The 11,702-nt window shown below is 36.8% G+C and overlaps 1 protein-coding gene and 1 pseudogene across 1 annotated transcript; one reads left to right on the top strand and one right to left on the bottom strand.

Annotated features, from left to right (window-relative positions):
* Positions 1-249: 249 nt before the first annotated feature.
* Positions 250-1,269, bottom strand: LOC122222577 (olfactory receptor 4K13-like). The gene has a single exon (XM_042943141.1). It carries the CDS (start codon positions 1,201-1,203, stop codon positions 250-252), a length of 954 nt encoding a protein of 317 aa, XP_042799075.1. The 5' UTR covers positions 1,204-1,269.
* A 100-nt stretch (positions 1,270-1,369) lies between these two features.
* On the top strand, positions 1,370-11,676 carry LOC122222576 (annotated as a pseudogene).
* Positions 11,677-11,702: the final 26 nt, after the last annotated feature.

Here is an 11,702-nt window from a genome sequence, read left to right as displayed (position 1 = left end):
GACAAACAAGGGGTTTGCTCTTTAACAATTAAAAACCTACAGTTTCCTTATACAGAACTTCAAATACAGTAAGAGTTCATTCCTTAAAATGTCCATTCCTTAAATTGTCATTAACAATTTAAACACCTACTGTTTCCTAATACAGAACTTCAAATACATTAAAAGTTCATTCCTTAAAATGTCCAAATAAGAGATTATCTCTTTGGAGGCATCATCTACAAAGTGGGTTTTGAATTTATATGTCGAGTTCTATGGTGTAATGGTTAGCACTCTGGACTCTGAATTTATGTGTTGAGTTCTTATCTTCTTAATGGCTGCTTTTACTTCTTGATTCCTTAATGTATAAATAATAGGATTTAAGAGAGGTGTGAAAATTGTATAAAACACAGAAAGAATTTTATCTACAGAGTATCTGCTGAAGGGCCATACATAGATAAAGACACATGGGGCAAACGATAAAGTCACAACTGTGATGTGTGCCGAGAGAGTGGAGAAGGCCTTGGCGGAACCACTAGCAGCACGGTGCCTGACTGAGTGTATGATGACCGTGTAGGAGACAAGCAAGAGGAGGAAGCAGACCAGGGACAGGAGGCCACTGTCAGCAATGACCAGCAGTTGTAACATGTAGGTATCCTTGCAGGCGAGTTTGATTACAAGGGGAAGGTCACAGAAGAAGCTGTCCACCACGTTGGGACCGCAGAAGGGCAAATTCAACATGAAAGCCATTTGACTAGATGAGTGCACAAATCCAACTGTGTAGGAGGATAGCAGCAGCCCACCAAGCACTCGGGGGTTCATGATGGACGTGTAATGGAGGGGTTTGCATATGGCAACATACCTGTCTATTGCCATGGCTACGAGCAACATCATCTCACTCCCACCTAGGAGGTGGATGAAGAACATCTGAGAATAACATCCCCACCAAGAGATGGTCTTCTGCTTTCGGAGGAAATCCACAATCATCTTAGGGGTAGCAGAAGAAGCCAAGATCATATCCATACAGGAGAGATTGATAAGCAGAAAATACATCGGTGTGTGAAGGCGTGAGTCAAAGGTCACGGTGACCAAGATGAGGAGGTTTCCTAACACAATCCCAGCATAGACCACAGAGAATCCTAGGAAGAATAAAATCTGAAGATTCTGAGATTTGGAAAGTCCCAGCAAAATGAACTCAGACACCACTGAATGGTTCACCCTTTCCATGTTATCAACTTTATGTCATCATAATCAAAATGAGTAAGAATTGTGGGCAGAAAAGTTGTGTTTACACAAAGGATGGTTCATGTTGGTGTCTAATTTTGATACTCAGACAGGTGAACTTAAAGCACCTCCCACTTTTGGGAAATTTTGTTGGTCAGTGATATCGTAAATGGCCCAAAGCAGTGTACCAAATAGCAAGGAGAATTCAGAATATACATTTCTGAAAGACAAAAATAAAAACAGTACATGAAATCACAATCATATAGACTGTGAACTTGGATTCCAAAGACCTCAATACAACACCTAGCTGAGTTACTCATTGGGCAGCATATGACAACGACCTCCTTCTGAGGGTTACATTTCCTCCTCAGTAAAATAAAAAAAAAATAATAATAAAATCCCATGATATTGAATGCCTCTTTGTGCTATAAAGAGTCCATAAATAAGATAATGGTAAATAAATCTCCTAAATAAGATAAGATCATGGTGGGTTCTACATTTACAGAATAATACTGAATTTCTTAACCTGGAAATGATATATGCAGAAAATATAGATAGGATTCTAAAGACTCATATTTTGAAAGAGATTCTGGTAAACAAATATTAATAAATACCTTAAGTCTTACTTCTAAGCTTCTATCTCCTGAAAAATATACCTCTTCTCCTCCCTGCTCCATTTTTGAATGAATCCCTCACAGCTCAAGCTAGTACCAGTGATGGTCATTGTACACTAGCAGGGTCAAACCATGCAATTTATATATGTGTGTGCATATATAGAGATATATGTTTATATTTATCAGTCATGCATAATTTATTCACTCAATATTTAACATTATTCACATCAAATGCCTCTTCCAGGAATTTAAGCAAGACATACCAAGGATATAGAAAATTCACAGCCAAATGGAACTGAATTTATTTCCTTTTCAGTGTGTATTCATTCATTCACTTGTGTATTGCTATACAGAGGACCACCGGTTAGCTTGTGCATGTTTATTTATCACAGCTTCAAAACGATAAAATGAGGTAATTGAGGTAACTGACTGATGTGGGTAATAGAAATACCATTATTTCAGTACAGTCATCTAAATTCATACCATAGCTTTCCCATCATCCCATCCTTATAACGACACTGGTTTTATTGGCTTTGTTCTAAAAAAAATATTTTCAACCGTAATAGTTCCTCAATTATCTAGGTTCTTAAAAAGCTCCTGCAGTAATTAAAGCCTTCCTTTTGTGCCATTGTTTTTTACCAGAGAGGGGAAAATACTTTCATGGGAAAGTGCCTCATGTGAATCCCAGGAATAGCCTTGCATCTCCTTTTCCCATATTGCCATCAATTTCCTGCAATTTATGCTCCCAATCATCAGAAACAGAAGGAAGAAGCATCATAATGTTGTACAATCTGTTTCTCTGAGGCAATCTCATGGGTACATTTATCCAACTGGGGATGTATTTTTTCTACATAAACTTGTTCTCTGGCCAGTTTCCTACTCTGAGAACCTTGGACTGATGCAAAGTACAAAGTTACATTAAGTACTTAAAGTTACTTCCATGTTAAGAAAAGTTGTATCTCCTTTCAGTTTTATGGCTAATATTTAAAAGATCCATACTAACGCTTTGAAATCCCATTTTTGAAACTGCACTTGAAGAGAACAAGATAGACTTCAAATATACATGAAATAGTTTATATACATTCTTGCATCTGACTAATGTCTATTGAAGGAGTGAATGAATGAATAAAATATATAATGAATATTCAGGATCTAGATTAAAATCAGTGTTAAAGCAAAATCCATGTAAATTAGGATTTTTAAGCATATTTATTTTAAAATGTCAAATTGGATGTTAAAGCACTTTTAAACAGAAACAGAATAACCATTGCAATAAAATTGTTAGAAATATTTATTTTTCCCTAATTTATTTTTAAAAAGGATCAAAGTAGCTTATGTGAATGGAAAAGAACACATGGCACACAGAGCAGCAGGATAACTGTTAACAGTCTGTTTCCTGGATATCCTCTGAGAACAGTAATATACACATTAGTACATTGTGTGTGTTCTTTGCGTGTGTGTGTGTTGTTGTGGGTACTAGTATATGTTTACATTTATATGCTTTTTATTAAGACCATAGTATTCACTACTATTTATTGAGAGAATAGTGTTCATATGCGTAGTTATTTTCTTTGGGTTGTCAATACATTAAAAATATATTTCTATGAGCACATGAAAATCCAAAACATTTTATGGCTTTATCAAATTGCATTTTGTTGATGATACATAATGTAATTCCCCCACAAATACAGTTTATCTTTAGGAATTGAACATTCTCATAAGAATTCTGTTTTCATCCTGTTATTGTCTTCTTAAGAAACCTGCAGCTTCATAACTCCCTTATCAATCCCAAGTTCACCAAGGCCTTCACAATAAGCCTCTCATCCACCCTAAACATCCAATACTGTTTTATAATAGTGCAAAAATTCAACTTCTATTTCAGCAAAAACAAATTCATGGTTTTCTGAATTCGTCATTCATTTTTTTCTATCCTTACATGCTTTCATGTCCACAAATTCCTCTGTCCATTTAACCATATCCTTTAGGACACCTTATGGTCTCATCTATATAATAAAACTTTCCTTAGTGTAAAACCTATAACAATTTCCAGTGTATTTATGGTCCGTTTCATGTGATCTACCATTTACTTATTCTCCAGGTATACCATGTGCATTAGGTACCAATATTCTGAAATTGAAGGAACACAAGAAAATGAGCTACGTAAATCTCTTCTAATCTGAGGTCTCTCATTTCTAGTGTTGTGATTCTTACCCCAGATCAATTTTAAGCTCTTTGAAAATAGACAAATTACTCTTATATTCTCCATAATACATGTTATTAAGGCCACCAATACAGATGCTAATGAAATGAATGAAAGCAGACAGGAATTTTAAAAATACTTGGAGGGGCGCCTGGGTGGCGCAGTCGGTTAAGCGTCCGACTTCAGCCAGGTCACGATCTCACGGTCCGTGAGTTCCAGCCCCGCGTCAGGCTCTGGGCTGATGGCTCTGAGCCTGGAGCCTGTTTCCGATTCTGTGTCTCCCTCTCTCTCTGCCCCTCCCTCGTTCATGCTGTCTCTCTCTGTCCCAAAAATAAATAAAAAACGTTGAAAAAAAAATTAAGAAAAAAATACTTGGAAAAATGCATCAGTGATATGTAACTGTGCCATAGATGGGTTTATTGAAAGTCAAAGAACTTTTCTACTTTTTATGGTTTTTATTTTGTTTTCATAGTATAACTTGCACTAATCTATAATTTTCCTTTAAACCACATTCACATATAAGTTTCTAACTCTAAACCACCTACACACACACACACACACACACACACACACACACACACACACACAATCTTGTGTGGAGGGGGTAAGGGGTGACAGAGAAAAGAGAAAAAGTTCATGCTTTGAAAGGAATCATTTTGATTACCTGCCTAGGATCCCCTTTCCCACAGAAATTTCCTTAGCTTTCTTCTTTCTATAAGGAACTTTCTAACTATATAAAATGGCTGAGGAGAAAAATATATAAACTTTGAAATCAACATTTTAATTCTAATTCATAGACTCATGTGCAGAAAATACAGTTGAACTGAGTACTAGAAGTAGAAACTTACTTGCAGGATATCACAGGCATCAAATTATGAAACCACAAATTATGACTGATCTATGAGTTGCTAGATCTACAGAACACAATGTGTCCAATTACATGAGAATATATGAGTGATTTAGTCTATTGAAATGTATTTTTAAAAGTGCTTGTAATCTTAATACAAAAGAATATGAAATAAAAGCAATTATGGGTTAGGTCAGGTTTGCCAAAAATCATGTTCTTGTCCACATGATATTTGTTAATTGGGCTGATGATGTTTGTTTGTTTGTTTGCTTAACAGAACAGGATAAACTGAAGTGTTAGGTTGGGTAGGTTTATCAGCCTGACAGGGAATAGCACATTTCTTTGAAAACAAAGCAAAGAATTCATTCGGCCACTTACTTCTTGAGGAGTCACTGTTTGACATGGATTGACAATGCTCTCAAATGTTTATTGGTGATGATATGGACATTATGAAGTTTGAAATGGAAACTCTTTAACAAAAGGAAAATACCATCACTTGAAGTATATCAAAGCGTACTCAATTATTTAATTTGCCCCATGCTATCACACTTATAATGTGAATATGCTGTACTTTTATGACAACTAGAGTGACAATGCCTTCTAGAATTCTCTAAAGTTATCAGTGTTCAGCTTCTAAAGGACTTTTCACATCTGATTCTGCATATTAACAATGGGATTAAAAGCCAATATCTAGAAATGGTTCTATATTTTTTTAATGCATGTTAAAACTTCCTCTATGACTTACCAGTTTTACAGTGTTTTAGAACATTACTTGAGTCAGACACACTGAAACCTGGAGTGCTTGTCTTTCCAAAAATAATAGTATTTCCCGAAAAGAATGACAAAAATATTTTCTCCAAAAATAGTCATATATATTGAGAGAGTGGTCATAAATAAGTGACGTATTTTGAGACCTAACAATACTCAACTGATGATCAAATACCAATGGGAATTATTAAAGATGCCATGTTGTTTTCCCTGAATTACAAGAGAAAACTTTTTCTGGCATTGCATACTTACCAAAACTAGTATGTTTTACTTATTATGGACAACAGTTAGGAAGAGGAATATAAAACCCACTACCAGGTCTAGAGTGTTCTAATATAAAACTTATTTAAGAATATTAAAAACGGTCAATCACAGGGTTGCCTGGGTGGCTCAGTTGGTTAAGGGTCTGACTTCAGCTCAGGTCATGATCTCCTGGTTTGTGGGTTCAAGCCCTGCAGCGGGCTCTGTGCTGATAGCTCAGACCCTGGAGCCTGCTTCGGATTCTGTGTCTCCCTCTCTGCCACTCCCCTGTTTGTGCTCTGTCTGTCTCTTTCTGTCTTAAAAATAAACATTTTTAAAAATGATCAATCACAAACATATAGTTACCATTTACATAATTATTATATTAAACTTAGGCCTGGCATTATTGTAAGCATAACTGGGTCTGTCAAAACAGAAGATATAAAGATATAAAGCTGGAGAATTGCAGTCTCCGCATTTCCTTATTCCCACCTCCAGTTCTAAGAAATGTTTCCTGTGGAGTATCCCCTAGGCTGTCTTTCACATCTACCTGAAACATATATTTACCCAATAATATTAGCCAGACATTCATGCCTCTCTTCACTTGTATCTGAAGTAATTTTGAACTGCCTATTTCCATTTTCAATAGGACCACTGCTCCAAGTGTGATAAGAAATGTGACATAGCCAGGTAATTCAATGTTTCTTTGGTCCTTTTTGTAGATTAGTAACAGTAAAGTGCCTTTTCTGATCAAAGAGTTGTTCCACATGAAATGCACTCATAGATCTCCACTATTATAAACCTTTAACTGTATTCTTGGTGGCTGCTTCTGTAAGACCAATAAGGAACCATGCACCCAGCCACTAACTCAGGAAATCAGTGGGTGAGCCCTGATGAGCTGCTAGAGTCAACTGATCCATCCCAGAGAACCTTGAGTGGACTGGACAAGTTGAAAGCATAAATCCTGGCTGGGTTTGCCAATACTATTGCCAAACAAACTTGGATATACTCATCGCAAGAGAAGACAATAACCCAAGAGACAAGGGTTTGGAAAAGGGAAAAATTAGTTCAGGTGCCTGCAGCTGTATGAGCTGGCAGGCTCAAACCTTAACTCACTTCTCTGCCTGCAAGGTAGACACCTAGAGTTTTCTAGGAGAGGTTTAAGGGGGTACATGCAAGACAGCAGGAAGGGAGCATGTAACCACAGGTGGGATCAGTATGTGTTTAGCTCCTGATCATGGGCAAGGAAGGGGACATGGGAGGGATGTCTTCTAGGCATTGTGTTGTTATCAGGGCTTTTCTGGTCTGGGGGCTGGAATGTTTCAGTCATTGTCAATGCCTCAAGAAAGTGCTGTTGGGGTCTATAGTTGAGCAAGAAGGATTGCTTACAAAAGGATAAGCAAATCCTAGAACTGAATAGGCATCAGTTCTTTTAAATTCCCATTTTTACACCACTGAGGCTTCTGGAAGGAGTCCAGTATAATCCTTTGCTGGCTCTGTGCAGACTCTTCTTTTCAGGGAAATCTGTCTAAAATCATCATCAGATGGACGCTAAGTCCACAGTGTTTAGACTAATGGCCTCAGTGGGTATGACAGAAGTATGCCTACGTTTTTGCTGTTTGGATATTTCCATGCCATTTTATTTAATTTTTTCCAGTAGCTAGTTCAGGAAATGCTTTAGGGAAAGCGTCTGACAAAAACCTTAGCATTCCAACCTCTTGGTTCAGCACGAGGTCTTTTTTTGGGTGGTTTCTACATTACTTGTCTTCATTTTCCTCCATGTTCCCATAAATGTTTGTGTAACTGAAAGCTGAAAATGAGAGTGGTTTTATATTCCAATTACCTACAGCCAATTTATTTGCCCACATAGCAAGACCCCTAGTTTAAGAGACTATCAACATCTAAAGGTGTCAATGACCCATAAGCCTAATTCCTCCTACAGTGCTAAGTAAGGGTACTTGATAGCATCTATCATGCAAATTTTCCCTTACCCTCTTCCTCAGAGTTTTGCTGCCTTTAGGGCTTATTGTGGCTGATTTACAAAGAGCAACAGGCTTCATTTTGGAAACTATATCAATAACCAAGGATTGTGTTTTGATTTGACGAGGAAAGAATCAAATGGTTTAAACCTAGGCTGTCCAAGCCGGGGTAGCTCAGTCAGTTGAGCATCTGACTTGATTTTGGCTCAGGTCATGATCTCATAGTTTGTGAGATCCAGACCCAAGCTCCACGTCAGGCTCTGTGCTGATAGACCAGAGCCTGCTTGGGATTCTCTCCCTCTCTCTCTGCCCCTTCCTCACTTGTGCACATGCACTATGTCATTGTCTCTGTCTCTTTCAAAAACTAAATAAATACATTTAAACCTAGGCTGTCCAAGCTAGTAGCTACTAGACATATAAGGTTATTTTAGCTAACTGCTCTTTCTTTCTTTTCTTTTCTTTCTTTCCCCTTCCCTTTTCCTTCCCTCCTTCTTTCGTTCCTTCCTTCCTTCCATTCTATTGTTCTCTCATCCAGGCCCACTTCCTCTTTTTCATGGTTTCTCTACAGTTTATATGATGCAATTTTGAATTATCACATTAGAATACCTTCAAACAATATCTTATCAATTCACATATACTGAACTTCTCTATCCTTTCTCTCCTTCGTACTATATTATTATGTCATCCTTTTATTTGTACATATTATAAATGTAATAAATTGTCATCACAGCTTCATTTAACATTTCTGGTGGCCATGAAATATTTCATCTTCTACCTGCTCAAAAATGTTTCTATTTCACTCTTAATTTTGGTATAGAATTCCAGTTTGAGAGGGTTTTTTTTTCTTTTCATATTTTAAGTAGAGTTTGCATAGTTTAAAAAAAGTGTAGAGTTGTTCATTTTTTGTTCTTCTGTATATAATGTATCTTTTTGCCTCTGACGGATTTTGAAATTTTATAAATTGCTCATTTTCAGCAATTATTATATGTCTTGAAGTGATTTCTTTGTTTTTCTTGAGGAATTCAAACCTAATTTTATTTTGTGAATTGATACTTTATTCATTAGAGTTTTTAAACATTATTTCTTCAAATATTTGTTTCCTGTCATCTCTGAATCCAATACCACAAGTGTTAGGTCACTTGATATTTTTTATAGGTCACTGAGGTTCTGTTAAATTTTTCCACAATTTTTTTAGCTTTTGCTTTAGTTTCAATGATTTCTATTTTCTATCCAGAGTGATTTTTGTTGTTGATGTTCCTTTGTCTTTCAAATGGGATTTCTCATTTTCTATCCTCATTTTTACAGCCTGAAAAATTCCATACCATCCTTTTTTTATAGCTTTCATTTTTTCTCTCATGATTCTTCTTCTAAGTTCCTGATTTAAAAATATCTATTTCAGAAACTTTAATTTAAAATTTCATCATCTAAATATTTCTGAATATGGTTTTCTTGATGATTTTTTTCTCTTGGTTATAGGTCATATCTTAACTCTTCTCCCAATTATTAATAATTTTTATATATTTAAATTTTCATATTTAGTATTTAAATATTTATATTTGTATTAATTATTGACCCAATAGGACATATAAGTGGTTCTCAACCAAGGGACATTTGGCAATATGTGTCAACCTTTTTGGGTGTCACACACAGGGGGATACTACTGGCATGTAATAGACAGAGGCCGGGAATACAGCTAAATATACAGTGCCCAAGGCAATCTCCCACAAAAGAAAATTATCCAGCTTATTCAACCACATGGATATGTTCCCTATAGACACCCCCCTTTGCTTATCAGAGCTCTACAATTATACTATCCTTATAAATGATATGGATGTTATACTAAATTTGTTAGAACATTCAGCCACTTGACAGAAAAAGTAAATTAAGTGAGACAGTGAAAAGCCAGCAGCAAGCATCCGTTTGTGCCAAGTCTGAGTACTGTACCTTCCAATCTACTCAATTCATAGGCAGGGAGGTAAAGTCAGAGCCCATATATCGAAGCCTTTATTCTACCTTATGTAAATGAAGGTAAGAAGCCATCTCCATGTGGCCATAGATTCAAGTGTCTAAAATTCAGTGTTTATTATTGCTGCTCTCCTGACTTTCAGCAGCACTTGCAGGACTGACTCCTAGATTCTCAATGTTCTATATTCCATCTACTTAATTTTGTTTTTCTTGGTCCTGCTTTTCAGTTAGAAAACCAGTTGGCCTCTCCTTAACTGATATGCCCCTTACTATTATGCATTTTAAAAACAAGAGGAAAGTGTCCTCCTCTTTGCCCATGGAGGGCCAAAAAAATCTATTCCTTATCCTCTAAAAAGGGAGCAAGGAACTTGTAAATTTCTTTACCAACTCAGATACCACTTTACTCAAGATTAGTGCAGATATGAGTTACGTATTGTTGGCTTCAATTTTCTTCAGGCATCTTGGTCTATGACAGAAGTTCCTTGTAACCTTTGGTAAGAAATTATGTCCATTCTTTTTAAAAAATTTTTTGGTTCATGCTCTGTCTCTCTGTGTCTCAAAAATAAATAAACGTTAAAAAAAAATTTTAAAAGGGCACCTGGGTGGCTCAGTGGGTTGAGCGTCCGACTTTAGCTCAGGTCATGATCTCACGGTCCGTGAGTTCAAGCCCCGCGTCGGGCTCTGTGCTGACAGCTCAGAGCCTGGAGCCTGTTTCGGATTCTGTGTCTCCCTCTCTCTCTGACCCTCCCCCATTCATGCTCTCTCTCTGTCTCAAAAATAAATAAACGTTAAAAATTTTTTTGGATTCAATGTTGTTCAATACTTTTGATATTTTTTTGCACCTTTTGGTGGATTTTAGGAAGCAACATTAAGTGAATATTAACTTTAACTCATAGACTTTATTCTTTTTAGGTTTCATATACTAACAATCAAACAAATGGAGAAAAAAAATCATTCCATGGTGTCTGAGGTTATTTTGCTGGGCCTCACAGAGTTTCATGAGTGACAGCTTTGCTTATTTTTTTTTCCATTATCTATACAGTCACTGTATTAGGTAACCTCATTATCTTTGTAGTAAAACTGGACCCTCAATTATACTCTCCCAAGTACTTCCTGCTGGAGAACCTCTCCTTTATTGATAAGTCCCTGATCTCCTTTGCTACTCCTAAAATGATCTATGACCTAATTAGTGAATATAAGGCTATGTCCTATAAAACTGCATGGCCCAGATGTTCTTCCTTCACCTTTTACACGGAAGTGAGATGATGTTGCTTGTAGCCATGACAACTGATAGATTCACTGCAATCTGCAAACCCCTTCATTACAAAAATATCATGATCCATTGTATTCGCATCGGACTTGCAATTCTGTCCTGGACCACTGGTTTTGTTCACCCTGTGAGCCAAATGGTGTTCACTGTGCCTTTACCATTATGTGGTCCCAATGTTGTGAATAGTTTTTCTGTGATCTGCCTCAGGTCATCAGACTTGCCTGCACTGACACATCTTGGAGCTATAGGTCATTGCATTCAGCGGACTACTCACTTTGTTCTGTTTCACCTTTCTGTTCGTCTCCTATAGCATCATTCTAATTACTGTCTGGCGTCGCTCCTCCACCCGGTCTTCCAAGGCTTTGTCCACTCTCTCAGCCCACATTACAGTGGTGGTGCTGTTCTTTGGACCTTGCAGCTTGATCTACATATAGCCATTCAGCAAGATCTCCATAGATAAGATCCTCTCTGTGTTTTATGCAATTTTCACTCCCCTTTTAAATCCAATCATCTACACATTCAGGAATAAAAACATGAGAAAAGCAATAAGAAAGATAAAGAACAAGCATGTGAGTCCCAGATCAACCTTTTAACTGAAACATTACAATCATGAAAGACA

This window comes from Panthera leo, chromosome B3 (assembly GCF_018350215.1).
Source record: "Panthera leo isolate Ple1 chromosome B3, P.leo_Ple1_pat1.1, whole genome shotgun sequence".
NCBI classification, from domain to species: Eukaryota; Metazoa; Chordata; class Mammalia; order Carnivora; family Felidae; genus Panthera; species Panthera leo.
This window is presented reverse-complemented; position numbering and strand designations above follow the sequence as displayed.